The sequence below is a fragment of the Alexandromys fortis genome, unplaced genomic scaffold (assembly GCF_014885135.2).
Source record: "Alexandromys fortis isolate MF-2015 unplaced genomic scaffold, M_Fortis_MF-2015_v1.1 scaffold_136, whole genome shotgun sequence".
Classification (NCBI taxonomy): Eukaryota; Metazoa; Chordata; class Mammalia; order Rodentia; family Cricetidae; genus Alexandromys; species Alexandromys fortis.
The window spans coordinates 2,217,371-2,241,485 of record NW_026068024.1 but is presented as its reverse complement, the minus strand read 5'-3'; the positions used below and the strand labels follow the sequence as shown (position 1 = coordinate 2,241,485).

Below are 24,115 nucleotides of genomic sequence, written 5' to 3'. Positions count from 1 at the left end.
CTCAGCTCCCGTGTCCACCCTTCCTTTATCCCAACCATCCCATTCCCCCAAGCTCCCCCATATGATAGAAAGCAGTGTTGATCTTACAAAGAAATCATGTTATTTCTTTTTTTAATATATTGTTGTTTTAGTCAGTGTGTTCAACTGCTGTGAAGAGACACGTTGGTCACAGCAGTTGTAAGAGATACTCCTACATCTGGATCTGCAGGCAGCAGGAGGAGAGAGCCACGGGGCCTGGCTTGGGCTTCTGAAACCTGAAAGCCCACCCCAAGGGACACACTCCCTCCAACAAGGCCACACCCACTCCAGCAAGGCCACACCCACTCCAACAAGGCCACACCCACTCCAACACTATGCAACTCCAATGACCACCACATGCACACCTTGACATGCACATGTGAGCCCCCAACATGTACATATACACTGATGATAGGGAAGCCTGTTAACCAATTATCTTTAAGAGGCGGGACCAAGTTAGGGTGTGTCTTTGCTCTGCCCAGATGTGCTCTCTTTGCAGCACAACTGAGCTTGGACTTCTCGTTCCTGTTTCATGAGTTTTTCCCCTTATAATAAATAAAAATATAATTGTTTATCTTTTAGCTAGCCTGGTTATTTCCTGAATAGAGATAACTTTAACACACCCAAAGGTACATACATATTTACACACAAATGTACATACACACAGAGGATTAAAAAAAAGCATGAAAAATAAATGATTTCTTTCTGTGGGCTCTTTGAATGTTTTCAGTTGGAATTGCGAGCTCTATGTCGCACAAGCACTAAAATGTGTCCTGATGAAACGGGCTTACCCACATGGCAAAATAGTTATGACACATTACGGAAATGAAACAAGACAAAACTGTCCTCAACAGAAAATTGCTGGGAGGAAACATGTCAAAAAGTAAAACTTGACTCAGGCGGGAGAAATTTAAATTTTTGATGACATCTGTAAATGACTTGAGTTTTATTTTCTTGCCCTTCCATATTTCCCAGCCTTCTGGACGCTCTACAAGGAACATCGGATTTACTTTGTTGTAGGAGTTTTCCATTCCAAATAACACTTGATGAACAATGCATGGGTTCTAGTTCCCCCTGAATAAGGCATAAGAAGCCGAGTTATGCAGGAATCCAGCTACAACCAGGTTCCTATTTCATCTTCCGTTCATACTGGATATTTAAGATAGATCAGTCAAAAAATTAACATAAGGAATAGACTCGGCTCAAATCTTGAAGTATGACAACGGAAAAGCAAGGTCCTGGGGCTTCAGCTTTTTTCCTAGGTCGCAAAAGTAAATCTTTTGTTTCCTTTTGTTACAAACGTTAACCCTAACACAGCCTTCTGGTCAGTACCCAGTCAGTTCCCACGTTAGCTGTGCTCATCTTTGCTGTTCCCTATGCTACCTTTATCTTGTTATAGGGCTGACGGGGTGACCCAGCAGATGAAGGCGCTTGCCCCCAGCCTAACAGCCCGAGGTCTAGCTCCAGGTCCCACATAAACTGACTTCCACAATCTGTCCTCTAACCACCCCGTGCATTTCATGGCACACACACACTAAGTGTAATAAAAATTTTAAACATTGTTATATTCTCATTAAATATTCAATAAAATGAAAGTGCAAAGTCCTAACCTATAGAATTATAGAACTTGATACGAACTTAGAATACTCTAATGAAATTAAGTAAAATCGTCTGTAAATACCTGATGACCTACCTAGTGACTATTTTCTCCTCCTTGTGTATTAGCAAAATTCTGACTTTCAGGAGTAACAATGCACCTAGCGTCAATAAGAAACTACATTTCCAAGGACCGCTGTCGGGAGGGATGATGAATGAGCGCAGGCAACCACTGAATGGGGCTTAGTGGAAAGCTCCAGAAGGGGCAGATTAGCTACTGTACAGGATCCTTCCTCTGCTGTCTCCCATTCCTACCTGAGTCCTGAATGCTGGAGCTCCAGCTGCTGCTTTGCCATCACTGGGCACTTAGTGCGCAAAGGACAGTGGACAGCCACCAATGACAGCTCCAGGCTCCCCCTGTCCTGAATTCTTATTAAAAGACAAATAGACAACACCCTGTCTTGTTCCAGACACCGTGGTTTGGCTTTCCTGCTCAGTGTGGGGCTGGCATAACACCCCACAAATGAGAGCCGCTTTACCTTTGCGGAACAGGAAGGGGCCGATAGCACCATGCGTCTCCTGAGAGTTTTCCCGCATCGCTTGGAAGGTGCACCGGGCTGAGATAGTTCGTACTTGCTCATCGGTTAGAGAGAAGCCAAGGAATTCAGAGATCTGTTTTATTCCTACAACCAGATTCTGAAAGAAAAAGATATTTGAAAAGATAAACATCTTTCAGTGGGGTTTGCTGGGGCAACGTTTTTCTTAAATCAGTGCTCATTTATTTATTCATTCATTCATTTAATTTTTGGGAAAGGGTGATATGGGGCACAACCCTTTGAAGTCTTTGTACCCATTCCTAGGCCGAGCAAGTTTCTTCTCCAGCCTGGATGAGGGAAGTAGGTCTCCCTAATTCAACCCACAACCAAATGCAGGTTTGGTTAAATTAACTGAGCCCCAACTATTGTTTCTTCCATTGCTAACATGGACTGTCCATCATGAAGGGAAAGAGAGTAATTATTAATCTGCAATTATTATTTCATTTACCAAGCAAATAAACTAAGCCTTTCTTTATGTGTAGTGGACTTCTAGTTTTTTATTAGGTATCAAAGATTTTAAATATTGAATATGCTATTTGTTCACATAATCAGGCATCCTAAGTATATGCTCTGTGTTGTGGTCACTAATAAATATTGCCCTTGAATATCAATGACCATAATCTTACCTCTTTCAGATCTTCATATAATATGAACTTAACATTTTCATCATCAATATATTTGTTCCAGTTAATTGCGAAATCAAAATAGTTTCCCCAAGAAACTAGAATCAAAAGAAAAAAGCTTTTAAAGTAATTACATAACTGAGGAAAATAGATACAAATGCATGGGTATATGTTCAAAGGAGATTATGCCTAATACAAATCTGCCTCCAAAGAGGTGGCATCCGCTGGTCTCGCTATCCATTTCTATCCGTGTCTTCCTTTCTTGAACATTTTCCACTAATAATACATCTGAGCAGGTTATGAAAATGATCTGGCCAGAGCTATAAGACATTCCTGAGAACGGGAAGGGTGTGGGGGGGACAAGATAGTTCAGACAAAGTGCGTGTGTCTGAGTTTCCCTTCCGTTGCTGTGATAAAATGCTCTGACCAAAGCAACTTATGCAAAAAAAAAAAAGTTTATTTTGGTTTGTAATTCAAGAGCACAGTCTGTCACTGCTGGGAGTTACAGCGGCAGGAGCTGAGCCGGCTGAAGACATAGCATCCACAATATGGTCAGCTGCTCTGAAGCTGACTGGAAGAATTTTGCACAGAAGAAATCCTGTCCAAGTTATCACTGCCATATCTTACTGCCAATCAAATAAGGAGGCAGAAAGAATGAATGCAGTGGGGAAGATTCTTTAGATTGTCCCGCAGGTACCAAACATCATCGTTGAATGTTCCCTCATGTTATGTATATGGAGCCGCGTGATGGGTTTACCCCGCCTGACTCAACACGGTCTCCATGAAGTGTTTCTAGACAAACGGAGACATGCTGAGCGATGCTTCATAAGCGTCTCCTAACGGGCTTGCCTTGCTGATGTGACTCAGTTCAATATTAATCTTTTCTAGGGAGCTGGTACTGTATGCAGTGTCCATGTATGTGGAGTGCTGTGGCTTCTGCTGTGTCAAACACCTTTCAAAGTGGCCCGTACAAATTGTGGGGTACAGGCACAATGTGGGATATTAAAATAGAGATGCTGGCATGTATGGCATTTGCATGAACCCAGGAGGCATCATGCGAAATAAAATAGGGAAGAAGACAAAACGCTGTTTGGTCTTAGCTACACATGGAATCTTTTTAAAGGTTGAATACATACAGAAAGCAGCGATGGGAAGGGATGGGGAAGGAAGGAAATGGGTAGATGGAGGTCAAAGCTACATCTTTGACGTTTTGGAGTAGTGAGCAGAGAAGTGTAGCGACCTAGACTTCCGGGTCTAGTGCAGCATAAGGACTGTTGTTATGAATACTGAATTGTATAACGAAATATTGGTTGCTAAGGGAACAGCAAATGCATGTGATTCTTTCCCTTCACACAGAGAAGCAGCTGTGTGACATGAAGGACTGACATGCTTGACTTTGGTAATCATTTCACTATGTGTCTATGTAGTAAAACATGGGATCCATCTTAAATGCAGCACTTTTTAAAATCAGCATAGAGAAGCAGTTTTGTGTAGCAACACTTTCCCTGGGGAGATGCAAACGTCTACACGTCCTAGACAGGGAGCTCACAGCAGACCAAAGTATGGGTACCACCAAAGTCCAACTTCCTGGACCATGAATTTCACTGGGGTTACTCACAGAAGTATGGGTGAGGGGTTACTTACAGGAGCAAAAGTGACTCAGAGACAGCTGTGCCATCAAGGTGGCAGCTCACAAAAGCTAGGACACCTGGAGCACAGAGCATAGCCTGCAGGCAGCTCAGCAGGTTGGAGCGTGCCCTTTTCAAGTGACTACGGTCTAAAACTCTTCCAGGCAGCTTAGCTGGCTTCTGCTTCTTTCAGGCAGCTGGTCAGGTCTCCGGGTCTTCACTGCCTCCGAGAGGGACTCTGAGCTTTATTATTTCACTCTCAGAGAAACTATTCCACAACACGTTCTCTTAGAGAGCGCAGACTATGCTGTGCCCTCTATGGTAATTTAGCCACCATTAGAAGGAGATGCTTACAGACCTCTGGCCACGGTACTCATGGACATAGGCTCTCTGCCCCTTAAGCAAGTGGGGCAATTAGCGATTGAACATCTTGTTAGTGTTCTTAGCTATACAGTAGGCCTTACTCCGGTTGGTCACGAGTCTTAAGGGAAAGCAGGGCTATTACAAACCTAATTTAGTGTCTGAAGAAGCAGCAATAGTAGGAAATTAATCATTCTTATTTCATCATGAAAGGAGGAAGCGCTCACAAGGCCCCATAACTCAGTGAGAGACCTAATAGTTATTAATGGTGTGTGTGTGTGGGGGGGGTGAGTGTCGCTTTCTTCTGTGGTATAACCTCCCACCCACGCTCGTGTAAGTAACCGGCAGTTGGAATAAAATGTCCTCCGTAGGCTAAGACATTTGGAAGCTTGGTCTGGTGTCAGTAGCTCTCTTTGGGTAGAGTTAGGAGGTGTGGCCTTGCTGAGGAAGTGTGGCACCAGGGGCGGGCCTTGATGCTTCAAAGCTGCAGGCCATTTCCTGTTCCCTCCCTCTCCTTTTGCCTGCAGATTAATGGGATTACTCAACTTCCAGCTGCAGCCACCACGCTTCTCCTCTGTCAACATGAACTCATTCTTCTGGAACTGTAAGCCTAAATAAACCCCTTTATTTGTTTGTTTGTTCGTTCGTTTGTTTATTTTTGAGATGGGGTCTCTCTGTGTAGCCCCAGATGTCCTGGAACTCCCTCTATAGACCACATTGGCCTCAGACTCAGAGATCCTCCCACCTCTACCTCCTAGGTGCTAGGATTAAAGGCGTGCATCACCACCGCCTGATAGACTCCTTCTATAAGCAGTCCTGGACGCGGTGTTTTATTTAACAGAGTGACAGAAAAGAAACTAAAACAGCAATCCTGTTTAAACTCAGCGAGTCACACCTAAATAAAACAAGACAGGGAGGAGGAAGGGGAATTGTTAGGGAAAGGAAGGTTTCAATGGGAAAAGAAAAGCAAGGAGAATAATACAAGGTAATGGGGAGAGAGAAGGCTAAAATTTATTATAAACATATGATGTTATCAAAGAACAAAAATAAACAATTTAAAATAGTAGCTATTGATAACTGGAGATAAGATGTTCACATAATCTAACAAAAATGTCTTAGGTGTAGTTATACAACTTATGGTTTTAAAAGCTTTTGATCTTCCTTGGGTTTTTTTGACACTGTATAATACTGTGGCTCAAGGGAAACTAACTAGAAATACTTTTCTACATGACTCTTAAATAATGTTTATCTTCTGAATCTGTTCTGTGACCACTTAGTAGTCACGGTCCAACAGTTGAATTCTCCAGGGCAGTAGCTCTCAACCTGGGGGTCAGCGTTTGGGGGCTGAAAGACCCTTTTACCCAGCTTACCCAAGACCATCAGAAATTTCACATATTTACGTTATGCTTCATAACGGCAGCAAAATTACAGTTCTGAAGTAGGAATAAAAATAACTTTATGGTGGGGGTCACCACAACATGAGTGGTATTAAGAGGTCTCTGCACGAGTCTGGAGTATCTTTGAAACCAAAGATGCATTGTAATTGCTTTACGCATGGAATTGCTTGGCGGTTCTGTGTAAAACCTAATTTAAATGCAACCTTTTGGTCCCAAGATCTTCCTAAATCTTCTTTACATTTATCTTTTCAAAGTTATGTGTTCATCTGACGAAGGAAAAATTCTTTTATTAACAGGCTTACCTTGTCCCTTCATGAATTGTCTGAAGAATTCATCCCAAGAGGCATAGCTTGGAATATCCGGGACATCATTATGAAAATGAAAAAAAGACACCGCTGTATCCTTAGGGTTTCGAAATATCACCAATATCTAGGGAACAAAAACGAAGTTAATTTATGCAACTTTTGTATATTGCACTTTGGAAAAGCAAGAGGGTGAACAACATCCCAATTGTGTCAATACAGAGAGCAAGAGGGACAGTGGTAAAACACAGCTGGGAAGTCTGGGACACTAAGGGGACCTTAGCTAATAATGACGATATGGTCTAAACAGACCACAAAGGGCAGGCGCAGGAAAAACGAAAAGGCAAAGCAGAGCAATTTGACAAGCACAGTCTCGGAGAGTAAAAGGTAAAACCCCAGATAATCGTAAACCAGTCTTAAGGGTCATGAGTACTGGGGGTAGAGGCGCCAGACTGGGAATGCAGATGGAGTAGGACCTTCATTTCCGCGGCTCCCTTTTCCAACGACAGTTGCGGCCTTTGAATGAAAATTATGAAATGAGCACTGGAAAGATCAAACCGAATCCCAAGGCGACCAAGGGATGGTGCGAGAAGACCGAGGGATTGTCGGGGAGAGCGTGAGTGTTCCGTGTGTAAGCAAGACTTCAGACACTTCCTGTTTCAGTTCCTTGACAACTGAGCATGCTCCAAGGGACACTTACCCACTCTGAGCCTATGGCTCTGGCAGGCCTTGCCTGTCTACCCCATTTCCCTCTAGCTCAGTAAACCATTAGGCTATATTTCTAAAGCTAGCCACGAAGTTCTCTTCCCTTATTTGGCCACTTCCTCCTTCTGAGACTGCCTACTTAAGATGCAGCTCTCAGAGTACTAAAGTCCAGCAATCAAAAGTCCCCTTTGGTTCACTTAATTAACATAGCCATTCAAAATAGACCTCCCCTTTTCTCGTCTTAAAACTTACACCTACAAGGGCATTTTGCTGCTGTTTTTCTGCCCGAGTCAGTGAGCAGGGACTTAAACTCAATAAAGGGTCTCTCTGTGAAAACAGGTGTTTGGGTGTGGGTTGTGTCTAATCCCTTTCGGGGCGGGAGCCCCTTGCTGTGTGGAGGAGGCGGGGTGGGGGTGGGTGGGAGTTGGTTTGGATTGGGTTAGGGTTCGCCTTCACAGCAGAAGCCAGATATGGAGAAAGAGGCAAAAGTCAAGAGGATTTCTGAAAAACAGGGGAAGGTGATCCTCCACTGGGTAAGTTTCTGGACTAGAATAAAAGCCCACGTAAGTGGACGCTGAACCCAGCAGGGGGCAGCACCAGTCCTTTGGAAACAAGTCAGTGCTGCTTACTTAGCCTGCTCCTCAAGAGCTTTTGGAGCTTTGGCCTGTTTCTCCTTACCTGGCAGTCTCAAAGGAAGAGCTCATATATGCAGTGTGTGTGTGTGTGTGTGTGTGTGTGTGTGTGTGTATCATGAAAATAGAAGGCAGACCATGAAAAGGAACAAGAGATCTCAAGGGAAGGGGGGGGGGAGGAGAATACATGTGATGTGGCAGAAGGGGACCCAGAAGAGTGGGGGCAGGAGGGTGGGAGGAGTGGGGAAGACGGATGAAGAAGAGCAAAGTATGACCGAGTGCTGGAGCTGCGGGCCTGCCTTGCTACTCCTGGTGCTGGATTTGTAAGCAAATGGTAAAAGTAGCCAAAGCAACAGCAATTCTGTCTGATGACTATTGTTATTATATGGGAAATTCAGAAATAACATGGTTGCAGATTGCAACAGAAAAAAATATTGCTAATTTTATGAGACTATATTCTCTCTCTCTTTTTTTTTTTTAAAATCTATTTAGTTATTTATTATGTATACAATATTCTGTCTGTGTGTACGCCTGCAGGCCAGAAGAGGGCACCAGACCCCATTACAGATGCTTGTGAGTCACCATGTGGTTGCTGGGAATTGAACTCAGAACCTTTGGAAGAGCAGACAATGCTCCTAACCTCTGAGCCATCTTTCCAGCATCGAGACTATATTCTTTAAAAGCAGTGAGATTTTGAAGGCTATGAATTGTAAAACTGATGACAATAAACTGCACATTTCATTCTATGTATGCTTTCTATACAAATTGAAGTGCATTTGGCTTGTACGCAGCCACAGCAAAAACATGGGAAGACAGCACTCGGGAGGCAGAGGCAGGCGGATCTCTGTGAGTTTGAGGCCAGCCTGGTCTACAAGAGCTAGTTCCAGGACAGGCTCCAAAGCCACAGAGAAACCCTGTCTCGAAAAAAAAAAAAAAAACATGGGAAGAAAGAAACAACAAAAGAAATACTACATTACACATTTCACATATTCAAATTCCATGAGTATGAGCAAGCTCCCCACACCAAAAGCCGGGAACTACAGGGCTGACTAGCTCAGTGGTAGAGTTCTTGCTTAGTACCTGTGAGGCTCTGGCTTTGATCTCTAACACTGCCAAAAATCAAGGTCGAGACAAAACAAGCGAACAAAATCCAGAGAAGTAAAAGGATGGCCTGTACGTATACATGAAAGTTTCAACTTCAGCACACACATGATATGTAGGACCCAGCCATGACAAGGTCAGTAGGGGCCTGAGTCTCAGGAGTTTACTGTAAGACAATGCCTGGTTCCAAGAAAGACCACAAACTGAGACTACCCAGGCACCACCATCCAAAGGAAATTCCTAATGTTCCAACCATTGTAGATAGGATCACCTGCACACTCACCAGGACACCCCTAGACAGATGTCAGCTAATCTGGGGTCCTGAACCTTAGAAATCCCTCGTCCCCACCTTTGCTACTATACAAACCCAACCCTAACTGAGCTTGGGGCTCTTTGGTTATTCCGATCATTGGGCAGACGGAGGAGTCCGAGTTTGCAAACTTGTGGAGAATAAAGGCTCTTTGCTTTTCCATACAGGACTCGGTCTCATTGCTGGTTTTTGGGGAACTTTGCGGATCTGGGCATAACAGATACACATACATGCATGCAGGCAAAACACATACATATGCAAAACAAAAATAAATCTTTTAATATGTTCCAGTTCACTCACCTTGGCTTTGCTCTTGAAGACAGACTGAGGTAGTTTGTCGTAGTGGAGGTGAGTTGTCAGAATCCTTGGTGAAGGAAACAGCTTCATTCTCTACAAAATAACACAATAAGGTGAGTGTGTATGTGTGTGAGAGAGTGTGTGTGTAAGTGTGCCTGTGAGAGGGTATGTGAACAAATATGCTTGAGAGAATTATGTGAGAGTCTTCTGAGAGTGTGTGAGTGCGTGTATGACAGTAAGAGTGTGTGAGAGAGTGTGAGAGAGAATGCGTGTGCACGACTGTGTGTTCGTAAGAGTGTGTGAGAGAGAATGCGTGTGCACGACTGTGTTCGTAAGAGTGTGTGTGAGAGTGTGAGAGAGAATGCGTGTGCACGACTGTGTTCGTAAGAGTGTGTGTGAGAGTGTGAGAGAGAATGCGTGTGCACGACTGTGTTCATAAGAGTGTGTAAGAGCATTCTGAGAGTGTGTGCATGTGTGTGAGAGGGTATGTCCGAGTGGATGTGTGTCTGTGAGAGAATATGTGTATGAAATAGTGCATGGCTGAGTGTGTGAATGTATGTGTGTGTATGTGCACGTGTGTGTGTGTTCAGTGGCCTAGAAGCATGGCATCTACGTGGTGGCTTCAAGCACTCTGTAATTACTTTCTTTTTTTTTTAATTGCACATCACTCCTTTATTATACTGATCTGGAAAAGAAGATTTAGTATACCCAAAACAAGTTCTGGACCCACACGGTAGGGTCAGGCAGCTGGAACATGATTCAGACAGCGAAAGACAAAACCCTGGACATGATCAAGGGGCACTTCCCCTCTACAAGACAAGGCAGAGGGGTCCTAACACACAGTAAGAGACACTCCTGTCCCTTGAGGACAAGAAGTTTATCCCACTTGATATGAGGAATGGCTTATTTTCTGGTGACCACATAGACTATTTCAATCACCACTAGAAACCTCAGAGGGGTTTTTGTGTACTGATAAATATATATATGTACTTCTGTTTTTGTAAAAGTAAATGTAACACATAGACTTGACAGGATTGATCCCAACCTTCGGAGGCCAGCAGCTCCTTTAGGGTCAGAGAGGAAGGTAGTTCATCTTTTAAATGCAGGCTACTTTCACCTTCCACTGGAATGACTACAGCCCCTGCCTAACTGCAGAAGAGTGCAGGACAGGCTTCTCACTGGTCAGGCCACAGCATGGTTCCTCCCTGACCTCCTAAAGCAGACCCTTGTAAACAAAGGACTAAGAAAACTGTAATTACTACCTCTCAATTCTCCTGGGAAGAGGAGCCGTTCCTGGATGTGGACCAAGAACCTGCACCCTGGAGGTGTTACTCTGACTAGATTCCATGAAGGGAGTGGGTGCAGGGGTTAAAATACTAAAACAAAATGGGAGCCACGGGTCCCCATCTGCAGCTACAACTTAAACTTAAGATCCTAAACATGGAGTCGGTGACGGGTGCTGGGAAGAGCGCAGGAGGCAGAGACAGGCAGGGAGGAGGGTCTGGGGCAGAAGTCTGTCTTCACGCCTTCACTTCTTGGCCTTGCCCTGCGCCGCCACAGCTTCCACGGCTTTCCGTACCCTCTCTTCATGTCCCAGGAACTGCATGGGTTTAACGGGCTTCAAGTTCTTGTCCAATTTATAGACAATGGGAATGCCAGTTGTCAGGTTCAGCTCTATGATGGCCTCTTCTGAGAGACCCTCCAGATGCTTGACGATCCCCCGAAGGCTGTTGCCATGGGCTGCAATCAGGACTCTCTTCCCCTCTTTGATCTGGGGGACAATCTCTTCATTCCAGAAGGGCAGTGCTCTGGCATTAGTGTCCTTCAGGCTCTCACAGGACGGTAGCTGGTCCTCAGTAAGGTCTGCGTACCTGCGATCCTTACTGATGTTGCTGTAGAAGGGATGGTCAGGCTCCATTGGCGGTGGTGGGACATCGTAAGATCGCCTCCAGATCTTTACCTGTGCCTCACCATGCTTAGCAGCAGTTTCTGCTTTATTGAGACCAGTCAGCCCCCCCCCCCCCATAGTGTCGCTCGTTGAGGCGCCAGATCCTGACTACTGGCAGCCACCTCTGGTCAATGGCATCCAGGACTGTCCAGAGGGTCCGGATTGCTCTCTTCTGCACGGAGGTGAAGCAGATGTCGAATTCAACGCCTGTCCGCCGCGCTTCGCCTCCTCGTGGCCCGCCGGGCTCAGGTCGGCATCGTCCCAGCCGCTGAAGCGGTTCTCCAGGTTCCAGGCGCTCTCGCTGTGCCGGATGAGGACCAGCTTGTAGGCAGCCACGGCGATAGGCAAGGGGATGCAGCAGAGACTGAGGCTCGCTGAGATTCCTCTCACAGCTCGCCCCCATGTCCGCGCCACTTGCGCACGCCCGCCCCTCTCCCGCGCACTTTCTTCCCCCAATTACTTTCTTTTCTGTGCCCAATTTTTTCAATGAAGAATCATAAACAAATCATTAATCTCACCTAAATTATTTTTTATCGGATCCTGCTTTTCATTCTCAATCTCAGTCACTTAAATTCTTTCTGTTCAAGCAAATTCAGAACCCACATTTCGCTGTTTTATTTGTGTCTCTTCTCTATCATGGCCTCTGATAGAAATATTCAAGTCAGAAGACTTGTTCCTTAAAATCCATTCTTTAAAAATATTTATTTATTTATTATGTATACAATGTTCTGCCTACATGTATGCCTGAAGGCCAGAAGAGAGCAATAAACTTTATTACAGATGGTTGTGAGCCACCATGTGGTTGCTGGGAATTGACCTCAGGACTTTTGGAAGAACAGGCAATGCTCTTAACTGCTGAGTCATCTCTCTAGCCCCCTTAAAATCCATTTTTAACAACTAGATCTGTTTTTGAACTTTTCTGTGTATGTGTGTGTGTGTGTGTATGTGTACTCTCATGTATATCTGTGAGTGTGGAATGTGTATGTTTGCATGTATGTGTTTGTACCGATACCTCAGCGGCCAGAGAAAGGCCCTGGGGGCCTGCTGCAGCACTCACTGTCCACACTGTTCCTTTGAGACAATCTCTGGCTGAACACGAATCTAGGCTGACAGCCAAAAAGCCCAGCAGTTCCCCTGTCCCCGTGACCTACAGCAATGGAATTATGGGAGCACCTGGCTTTTTATGTGGAATCTGAGATCTAAACTCAGGTCCTTGTTCTTGCATAGCAGAGGCTCTAACCCACTGAGATACCTTTCTAGCCCTTGATACAATATTCTCCCTGAGACAGGGTTTCTCTGCATAGCTCTGACTGCCTTGGAACTTGCTTTGTAGACCAGGTTAGCCTCCAACTCAAAGAGCTTCCTGACTCTGCCTCCCGAGTGCTAAGATTAAAGGGGTACCATATAACCAAATATCCCAACAGAATTGAAGTCCTGGGTTACCTAAATATCTGAGAAATGATTTATGAAATGTTTGTCCACTTGAGGAACAGAATAATTTATTATTTTCTGTTATCTATTTCCACCAATGACTAAAAAGAACAAAGTTTTATGGCCACCTCAAGGCATGGTTATATATGTACTAGGAAGGATGAGGCAGGAAGGACATGAATTCAAAGCAGGCTAGGCAAACAATGAATTCTAGGCCACAGGAGACCTGTCTGAAAAACAAATACTCTTAAATAGTGAAGGGTTTTTAATTTATATTTCTTTATAAGTGTTTAATTTTTTAATAATTTTTATTTGGAAGACAAGGCTTCATTTCGCTTGAAGAGATCACACAAAGCTTCATAAGTTATGTTAAAATTCTAGTGATAAAATAATATTCAGAAATTTGTAGCTAATTCTTTAAAAATAGCTATGGAGACATCAAGTCAAACAAAAGAACATAAATCAAGACTTTCAAAAATTAAAAAAAAATTAATCAACAATATGAGTCCCAGTGGTGATCAGTGGTGACGACGGCTGAGGGGCACTAGACTGTCTTCGGTGGCGTTTGCAATAACTTTACATCCATCCACAACACTGTTTTCAGGCAGACATTGGAGCCTCTGTTTTAGAGATTAGACTTAGGCTTTGAGGTTTCGGGTGCTTTGTACAACATCAAATAGACGGTCATTTTCAGATTAAGTGATAGCGTACTGTTCCTTCTCCATCGCGTGGCCCCGGGTCACACAAGGACTCATACAGAATGACAAAGTTACTAGGAGGATTAGCGGCACAGCCTGGAGGAGAGTGCAATTGTCTCAGAACTAGACACGCAGCTCTTTATTCAAACCAATGGGTAATGCAGCTGAGCCGCAGGCCACATGAAGACCAATTCTACAGAGGGCTGCTTCAGAGACGCTTGAATGTGTCTTACAGGGAAGGTGTCTGTCAAGTCCAAATGGATCAAAGACCCCAACATAAAGCCAGCCACACTGAACCTTATAGAAGAGAAAGTGGGAAATACACTTGAACACATTGGCACAGGAGACCACTTCTGAAATATAACCCCAGCAGCACAGACACTGAGAGAAACAATTAATAAATGGGACCTCCTGAAACTGAAAAGCTTCTGGAAAGCAAAGGACATGGTCAACAAAACAAAACGACAGCCTACAGAATGAGAAAAGATCTTCACTAACCCCACATCAGACAGAGGTCTGATCTCTAAAATATACGAAGAATTCAAGAATTGGACACTAAAAGAACACATAATCCAATAAAAAAAATGGAGTTCAGACCTGAACAGATAACTCTCAACAGAGGAATCTAAAATGGCTGAAAGACACTGAAGGAAATGCTCAACATCCTTAGTCAACAGAGAAATGCAAATCAAAACAACTCTGAGATTCCATCCTACACCTGTAAGAATGGCCAAGATCAAAAACACTGATGACAACTTATGCTGGAGAGGTTGTGGGGAAAAGGGAACACTTCTGCATTGCTGGTGGAAATGCACGCTGGTACAGCCCCTTTGGATGTCAGCGTGCCAATTTCTCAGGGAAGTTGTCTGTAGGATCACTATTAATTTAAACTTATCCTCTCACTGATTTCTGTTTAAAATAAAAGACATACTGCAGGCACAAAGGGAGGCACAGTTGGGGGTGGAGAGATGGCTTAGCAGTTAAGAGCACTGGCTGCTCTTTCAGAGGGTCCAGGTTTAATTCCCAGCACCTCTCTGACAGCTCACAGCTGTGGCTCCCATTCCAGGGGATCTGGCACCCTCACACAGACACACATGCAGGCAAAACACCTATGCACATAAAATAAATATAAGTAAATCCCCCCAAAATTAAAAAAGTAGACACAATTAAATTATAATTGAAGTAGAAATTTGCCCCTAAAATGTCTGACTAAAAAAAAAAATTAAACACTTCTGGTACACTGCAGTTATGAAAACCTAAAACAGAGTTAGAAGATTTTCTGGTAATTCTGGAGCTAGTCAGTGGGACTTTGTGATCTATATTACAAGAAAACAATTATGCTTCATTCTGCAGGAAAGCAGGAAGGAGTACACACACATACACACACACACACACACACACACACACACACACACACACACTGGAAAGGGTTTGTTCTGAATAACCTTCGGCCTAAATGTCTTGGTGGTTTAGACACTTCTTGCCCTTGTAGAGGCTTCACTTTCGAGCACCCACACGGTGGTGGCTTTGAGCCATCCATAACTTCAGTGCCAGGGGATCTGATGCCCCCTTCTGGCTTCCACAGGCACTAGGCATGCACATGGTGCAGGCAAAACACTCATACTATAAATAAAATTAATTAAAAACAAAATGTTTATTTTATGTGTAGGAGTGTCTTGCCTGCAAGTATGTATGTGTAACATGCATATGTCTGGTGCCTACAGAGGCAGGAGACAGTGTTAGATACTCTGGAATGGTCGTGGGCTACCATTGAGTGCTGGGAACCAAACTCAGTCCCCCTAAATAGCAGCGAGTGCCTTTAACCTCTGAGCCAATTCTCCAGGCCCTCTTTAGTGAATATTTAAAGTGGTGTTAGATTCTTCAAGAATGCCTGGGCTACAAAAGTCATTTACATCTTTTCACTACAGCTGGAATTTTTCTTAACAAGAAAGTGCACCTTTCCTTTCACAGCTGGCAAAAAACGGAAAGGGGAGGGTTCTAGAAAGAGCCCCTGGCAACAGGTGGCTTTGCAGTCACACTATTGGGGCCAGGGAAGCAGAATGACCCCCGCTGAGGAACAGGAATACCTTGTCCCAAGAACACTCAAGTTCACAGTCAAGTTCTGACACTCCACCAATCTTGGTTGGCAACTGGGAAAGTAGTGGGACATGCCTGAAAACATGCCTGAAACATGCCTGGAACATGCCTGGAACATACCTCCAGCACTTGGAGGGCAGAGGCAAGGGGGCCAGAAGCTTACGCTCAGCCTTGGCTACAATGGGAATTTGAGGCTTGGGTTACATGAGATCCTGCTTGAAAAACATAATCTTGACAAAGAATCAAAGCTCTGTGCAGCATCACAACCCCCCCCCCACACACACACACTTACAAATGGTTTCTGCTATGTACTTTTGTTTGAGATAATTTGTTTGAAATTAAAATATACTCTCATGGAGAAACAATCCTATGTGTAATGGGAAAACATGCAAGTCAATAGTCCAAACCCTGTTTCAAACATAAAACAAGCTGTTGGTATTGAAGGTAGGTAATGACGTTGGCAAATAAGCAACAAAGATCATAGGCTGTGATGTAATCGGGTTTAAAGGTATAGGTTAGAAAGCTGGTCACTTGATTGGCATGTATAATGAAAAAAGATAGCTTGTTTTCTTTTTCAAAAAAAATTTAAAAAATTAAAAAAGAAAGAAAGTTGGTCACCTGCTAGCATCCCGTCTAAAGGCAATGCTAAACCGTCTCTAGGAGCAAGGCTATGTGACGGCTGCTGGCTTTTCTCTGCGTGTCCTGTCTCTTCGCTTGGCAAAATCTTTAAGCTGATGTCTGTTCTTCTGGCCCCGAAGCCTGAGCCTGTTCTGTCTGAGCCTCCATCAGATACACTCGAGCATGGACCACTCTCCCAAGTGTGGGACCCTGGGCCATAACGTGGCTGCTGAGTGCTCTTTTGCCTCTTCACAAGGTGCCCTGGATGCCAGCCTGGATCAGGATTTAGTGTTTGCCTCCCGCTCGGCATCAAGTCCTCAAACAGCTGTCCTTCAAACTGCCTTTTTCTGCTACTTCCCCCAGCCCATGGAAACGGCCTCCCTTCTTTCTACCTATGGAACTTTGAAGCTTGTGTTTGTCAAACATGTGGACTGTGTGGTCATTCCTAGAAGCTGTTCCCGAAATTTCCCACCCAGTGTGTTTCTTTCTTCCATCTGCTCCGGGAGAGACTTGGTGATTAACATTTCCGAATGTTTTGCTGCAGTGGTGAGGTCCCTCTGGGTCCAGCTTCCCCTCCTTTCTGCGTTCTGACATACCTAGGGCTCAGGAGAGGCTGGTCCATCTTCTCCCTGCGGTCTAAACACAAGGACCCAAGGCAGACTCTCCCTCTTGCCCCTTACTCCTGAACACTGGCGGCCCCGCCAGTTCTGCTGGGAAAGAGAGTGATAGTAACTACATACTGTGTGTGGCTCTTTGAACCTCATTCAGACGTGACCATTTCCTCGCTGCTCACGGTCACAGAAGCCGTAATTAAGATAAGGAAATTAAAAGTGTCTTATTAGCAAAGATGGGATTCTGCCTTGCCTCCTACCCATGCCGGTGTCTTTTGGCTTTAGTTCATTTCTTGGGTGTTCTCGGATTACTTGCCCCCCAAGTTAAAAATATTGCTACTACTAGTAAGGATAGCCATATATTAAATTCTTTTGGAACTCGAATCAGACAGCTTGGATTCAAATTTTGGCTCTGCCATTTATTATCTCCTTAATCTTGGGCAAGGATGGCAGTTTCATCTTCTGCGAAATGGTGATTTAGGCTTTTTTGTAAGAAAATGAGATAATACCAGAAGAGGATTGAGGACGTGGTAAGCAAACAAGAACTGGCTTCAGGGACTGTTGTTAGCATGATATTAATACTTGTTGAACTCAGAGGTGATGGCTCCAGAGGAAGAGTCTCCCTGCGCTCATTCACTGAAGTCAAAAAACTGTTTGTACTAACCTGATATTTTTCTGCGTCTCCACACTCAAGAACTGGAAATTCTGGGCATGTGTATTTCTTTTTAGAAATGGCAAATATTAATTCACTGACAATGTGGAGAATCCAGTTTGAACCTGAAAGAAAAGACAGAAAATAGAAACCCATTAAGGAGTCTTAATAACAAAGATGTATCACTTTAGCATGTAGAAAAGGAAATTTAAATTTTTCAATTATTCCATGATGTGCACATTCATTTCTTTAGAGTTAGAAAGAACTCAGGCTGTGGAAATAAGTAATTTTGGAGAAAAGAGTATTTATGTATATTAACATGGAATTTAATGTTTTTAGGGTTTTTTGTTTGGTTTGGTTTTGGCTTTTTGAGACAGTATTTTTCGGTATAGTAACTTCAGCTGTCCTGGAACTTGCTCTGTAGATCACCTCCTTTGCCTCCTTAGTATTGGGAAAATTTTAAGTTTTTTAAAATTCACATTTTTTCCTCTTCCCTTTTCCTCTCTCCCTTCACCCCCCTTTTTGTTTTGAGGCAGGGTTTTGCCCTGTACCCCACAGTGGTTTCTAAGTTATGAACCACCTACTTCAACCTCCTGAACATTAATTGAGATTACTGATGTTCACCTTCACATCAGGCACAGGTGTCTCCTTGACGTGATTTGCACATAGAATGCACTCCTTAAAGAATATTATGCTAGAGAAATATCCATTTTATATAATTTATTTCGCCCTAAATTGATCTACAGGAATAGATCCCAGCACTGAATAAGAGAACAGAAAGTGTTAAATGAAATGGGCTTTAATAAGCCGCAGTTGAAAGAAACAAAAGAAGCTGAAGTAGACGGAATAGCTCACGCCTGCAACCGAGCATGCTAGAGGCTGACGCTGAAGATTGTGAGTTCTAGGCCACCCTGAACCTCAAAATTAAAGCAAACAACAAAAATCCAAATAAAACCCAACAACAAAACAGATGGTATAAAATATAGTAAATTAGATTCTTAATCTCTTATTCTCCGTTGATGATGGATTTTACAAAACAGGTTTGAGAACCAGGAGGATTGGCGTTTGATCCTGAAAAGAAGTCCAGCACATGGAAATCATTACATACATGGCAGAAACGGCATGCTTCTGCTGTCTGTCAAACATATTCATATTTAGTTCTTCTGGCACTGGCGATCCTCCCTCCGCCCACGGGCCATACCTCTTCCTCCAGCCTACTGGATTTTTGTTTTGTTTTCAAGTTTTCAGTTGTTGACTTTACAACCCATTTGCTTTACTGTCTCGCTCCCCGCCCTCCCCTGCTGCTGCTGATTTCCAGCGAGTTCCATGTGGAGACGAGGCTCCTCCTTCCCACCTTCACCTTGCACCCTCCGCTACCTAACTAACACAGAATGCGCCCACGGGAAAAGATTCTCTTTACCACACTTCGGGTAGGATGCTAACACGATGTCGTCGCTTCTGGCTTCAAAGGTGTCCAAAGCTCGGAAAGTTTCCGAGGTGCACATGGTAACAGGGTAGGGAATCCCCTGGTAGGTGAAAAACAAGTGAGATAGCGCCGTTTCTTTAGATTTCTCTAAAGCATCATCAATGTACTCGATAAACTTGGACTTGTCAGCCATGCTGGCTCCCCGCTAATGAATCCAGCCGGTGTCACCCCGTACAGTGGTCGTCTTTAATAGTCCTTCCCAGGCGCGTGGAACTCTATCACCCGGTTCTCATCCGTTCCTTCATCCTGTTTGTGTAGCCCGCCGTCACAAAAGGTGAGCCACAGGTGCAGACAGGCTTGGCTTCAGGGACTGCTATCACAGATGCTGATCGTGTTACGGCGGACATCCCACTCAATAGAAGAAAAAGAACAAAATCTCCTAACAGAAGATTAATAGACATTAAATATCTAACAAGTAGATATTTAATAAAACCAGACATTGAATTTTCTATGAGAAATTCTTGGAATAAGCTTTCTGGTTTGCTTTTGATTGGCAGTTTTCCAAACACATCCCACTTAGCGTGACAATGAAACCACGGGGTAATTTAATTAAGTAGTTAAAGCCCCAATTTAGGGACAATCCTGAATACTGGGCTCGGTTTTGTGATTTATTACTGAAATGATTTGTGAATCTCATCTTCACTCATTTAGCAATACAGCAATGGGTCAGAAAAGAAGAACTTTGGAGGGGAGAACTCGGCAGAGCTATCTCTAGGTACTTCTCCTCTATGGGCTTCAGACACTTCATGTGGACAGTGGTCTCTGGGATGTGTCCTGGTCAGATGCATCAAGCAGGAGCCATCTGGGCCTCCGGTCACTTCTGGAAAGACAAGCGTAACCTCACCCTGATGCTAGAAGAACATCTGGCCCTTTCTGTTGGTTAGTTTCCAAGTCTTTCCATTCAACATATACTTTAGGCTTTGTCTCCTTTAGGGCAAAACACTTTTTGGGCAGGAGAAGTTGCATTATCCTTTAAAGCAAAAATAAAATAAAATAAAACTTAGCATGGCTAAATGTAGCATAGTATGTGAGGACTTAGTGGGTGTAGATGCCCCTTTTTGTTTTTAAAATTTTCCATTTAAATACTAAACGGTGTCATTTCACAATAACGTGCTCCTGTGGATCATTAGGGAATTCCAGTTACATGATTAATATTTTATAAATTGCAAATTTCCTTTAAGTGTTTGCTAGTAGAAACAAGACCATTGTCAGCTTTAGTCATGATGAGCGTCCTCAATGGGAGAAAGGGTATGATTACGACAAGAAGGGCGGGGCCAGATGATTTGTCAGCTAAAAGGAATTGCTCTTGTAATCATTTTGCATTTTGATGAAGAAGTTCATAAGATTTTTGAGCGGACTGAAAAGAAAGCATTAAGGGTGAGGAGGAGCCCAGCCCCTCAGTGGAGCATTAGTGGAAGGTGACGGGCCTGGTGAGTTAGAATGAGCACGGATGTGTGCTGTGAAAATGTTGTTTGTTGTCTTACGATGTCTGAGGAAGAGAAGAACTGTGGAATAATATGAGTAGTGACTGAGTTTGTATTTTATCCAAGTATATATATGTATATACCAATACATACATACATTTTTTCCGAGGCAGGGTTTCCCTGTGTAACAGTCCTAGCTGTCCTGGAACTAGCTCTTGTAGACCAGGCTGGCCTCGAACTCACAGGGATTCACCTGCCTCTGCCTCCCGAGTGCTGGGATTAAAGGCATGTGCCACCACCACTCGGCCCAGAGCTATATTTAAATTTTCCTTTTTGGTTTGTTTACCATGAAAGCTAAGTACTTAATTTAAGTGTTTATTAGATGAGCAGGAGAGGAGAATGGCATCCATGTTTTAAAGGGCGAAGAACTGACTGTGGAGAATTCCTAGCTAGGAATGGGGAATCTGGATTTGATCACATTTCTGAGTATTCACTTTAGAAGTCTGTGAAAAGATAGAATCAGAATTATGAGTATCTCAATGTTCTTACGTTTTTCATATGTGATTACCACTTGAAGTCATTGTATTACATAATAACAGGATGATTTTTCACTGTGGTTGGGAAGGTGTAATTAAGAATCTGCCTCTCAAGAAAGAAAGGAGGAACTGGCTGAATGGCCTGCCCATCTGCTCAGTGGGATTAGCGCTCACATTACAGACAGTCTTTGTTGGCCTCGGGTTAGAATTCAAGACTGATTTAAGCTTGGTCTTGTTTGCTTGTTTCTTGGTAAATAAAGCATTGAGGAGGACCATGGTCCAGATCCCACTGACACTGATCCATGTGGTTATAGGAGGCTCTGAGTGTAGGAGAGGGATACGGGGAAGGATGGGGCACAGGCAGGCAATGTGGAAAGTTCAGCTGATTCTTAGTTTCTCCTGGACTGTGTCCCGTCACTCAGATTCCGGGATATAGATACACTGATGGCATATTTAAAGGTCCCTCTTGTTTTCCCAAACCATCCCCTAAATCAACTTCTCTTTCCTGTCTTCATCTAGGCTATAGGTGTCTATTCCCCAAGTGAGAAAAATGAAAAGAGAACGAGTGGTTGAAATAAGGAAGAATAGGCAAAGCCGGGATGAAGTAGCACGGGGCGCATGCAAGCAGGCTGGCCTCGTGGCTGTCTTTTAAGGCAGGTAAGTAGGAGTTTCCTCTTCTCTTGTCCTTTCTAGGGCTAGGGCCTCTTTCTGATGAAGGCCTTTTCATTCGTTGCTTGTTTCTTCTTCTTTTTTCTTTCTTTTACAGTGAATGAACTATTTTCTGATGTGGCCTAGGACTCAACCATAGAGACTCTTGAAGTCCTTCTTCCATTTGCAGAGTGATCCTTTAGAGCAGGGGTATGCCCACCCTTTAGAGAGGAGTCCAGCCTTTTGGCTTCTTTGGATCACAATGGACAAAGAATTGTTGTGGGTCACACAAATAAGCAAATGCTAATGAAAACTAGTGAGCTTTAAAAAACTACTGTGTCTAATCTTCATGACGTCAGTCACCACAGATAAGCAAAAATATCCTCACAAAAGGATCCCAATTATGCATCACCCTGCTCAGAGAGTTTCAAAACTGTTCAATGGGTATCATTTGGAATCACCAATAAAGAGAATGAACATACTGATTTTTTATTACTATAAAAGAGAGCAACACAGAGCAGTCAGATCGGGGACTATCCGACGTTGCATTTGAGATCCTACTGCATCCAACTGAGGTTGGATGGAAGTGGTTACCATTCTCAGTGAGCTCTCAAAGTGTTTCCCAATACCACTTATTTGACTCACTTTTGAAAACAGTTGCTCACAACTGTAGGTACAGTAGAAGCGAAGAGAAGGGTGCAATGTGACTTTGAAGTGGAGAGATTTGTGTTTCCTGGAAGACAAGACCTGAAAAATCTAGAAAAGAAACACAGTCAAATTTTTTCTTAAGTTGGGTGGCTGGCTGCAGTTCTATGCAGTCTGTTTGGAATTGGCAGGCAACATATCTACACTGACTGGAAACAGAATTGGAAATTTACCAAAATATTATTTACCAAATTTATCAAAATAAATCTGATGGGGGAAAGTCTTCTGTTTTGTGTTAATTTCATTGTGTCAATTTAAATAAAGAGACTGCCTTGGCCCTTTAATAGGACAGAAAATTAGGTAGGTGGAGTAAACAGAACAGAATGCTGGGAGAAAGAAGCCGAGTCAGGCAGTCGCCATGATTCTCCCACCACACACAGACGCAGGTTAAGAGCTTTCCTTTGAAGTGGAGAGATTCGTGTTTCCTGGAAGACAAGACCTGAAAAATCTAAAAAAGAAACACGAGGTGTGGTTACACAGATTATTAAAAATGGGTTAATAGAGATGTGAGAGTTAGCCAATAAGAGGCTGGAACTAATGGGCCAGGCAGTGTTCAAAAGAATATAGTTTCCATGTAATTATTTCGGGTAAAGCTATCTGGGTGGCGGGAAGCAGCCCACCACTTTTAATACAACATAAATCTGCTTCACATTCTTTGATTTTTTATATATTTCATGTGTTTGAATGTTTTGACTGCATGTATGCATGTGCACCACATGTATGCCTGCTACCCTGGGAGGTCAGAAGAGAGTACAGGGTCACCTGGAAATAGAGTTAAAGATAGTTATGAGCTACCATGTGGGTGCTGGGAATTGAACCCAGGTCCTCTGCAAAAGAAACAAGTACTCTAAATTGCTTAACTTTCTCTCCAGCCCCTCAAATTATTCTATGAAATAGATAAACTACCTAATTTTTGCTGTTGACAATGGGCCCTGGTAGGCCAATGTGTCAAAAGACGCAAAATTGTTTGTCTTCATTTGAGAGTATCATAATTTCACCTCCATTTGAAATCTTGTCACGATTGGAAACGGTGTATTAATAAGCTGGGTTTCACTTTAAAGACAACATAACCCATTTAGATGATGGAATTCCCTAAGAATGCTAAATCTGTATGGTAGCTTTCATCATCAAGTTTGCGCATAAACTCAGTGTTGAGACCATAGACAACTTGATAACATGTCTCAAATAATAACATTTCTTTGTATTATTTGGCTTTAACTTAGTCATCTTATTTCTGGAAAGTCAATGATGTTGCCCTAGTCAGCATCAATGTTTGAAAAGAATTTCCAGGACTGCTAAGGTTTTTAATTGCCCATCCTTTATAGAATCCTCAGTTTTCACGATTTGCATAACATACATCTGTATTGCTTTTGTGCATAAAATTTCTTGATGAAAACATATAGGCATCCTCCTGAATACTAACCTTCGTCAGGTGAGGAAAGGAGACAGAGACAGAGACCCACATTGGAGCACCGGACAGAAATCTCAAGGTCCAAATCAGGAGCAGAAGGAGAGAGAGCACGAGCAAGGAACTCAGGACGGCGAGGGGTGCACCCACACACTGAGACAATGGGGATGTTTTATCGGGAACTCACCAAGGGAAAAAGCCTGGGATAAAACCAGACTCGCTGAACATAGCGGACATTGAGGACTATTGAGAACTCAAGAACAATGGCAATGGGTTTTTGATCCTACT

The 24,115-nt window shown here is 43.4% G+C and overlaps 1 protein-coding gene and 1 pseudogene across 1 annotated transcript; both read right to left on the bottom strand.

Annotated features, from left to right (window-relative positions):
• Nucleotides 1–1,980: 1,980 nt before the first annotated feature.
• On the bottom strand, nt 1,981–19,239 carry Sult6b1 (sulfotransferase family 6B member 1). Its single transcript, XM_050163538.1, has 6 exons — nt 19,041–19,239; nt 17,633–17,745; nt 9,569–9,658; nt 6,521–6,647; nt 2,837–2,931; nt 1,981–2,310 (listed from the first exon to the last, which is right to left on the bottom strand). The coding sequence occupies exons 1-6, from the start codon at nt 19,237–19,239 to the stop codon at nt 1,981–1,983; spliced, it is 954 nt and encodes a 317-aa protein (XP_050019495.1).
• Nucleotides 11,094–16,367, bottom strand: LOC126514539 (phosphoglycerate mutase 1-like; annotated as a pseudogene).
• Nucleotides 19,240–24,115: the final 4,876 nt, after the last annotated feature.

What these genes read in the sequence shown, in the direction of transcription:
- Sult6b1 (XM_050163538.1), bottom strand. Translation starts at nt 19,239, where the DNA reads ATGGCTGACAAGTCCAAGTTTATCGAGTACATTGATGATGCTTTAGAG. An exon ending in AGCATCCTACCCGAAGTGTG is followed by an intron (nt 17,746 to 19,040) that starts GTAAAGAGAATC and finishes CTTTTCTTTCAG; the next exon opens with GTTCAAACTGGATTCTCCAC. An exon ending in TCTTCAAGAGCAAAGCCAAG is followed by an intron (nt 6,648 to 9,568) that starts GTGAGTGAACTG and finishes TTTGTTCCCTAG; the next exon opens with ATATTGGTGATATTTCGAAA.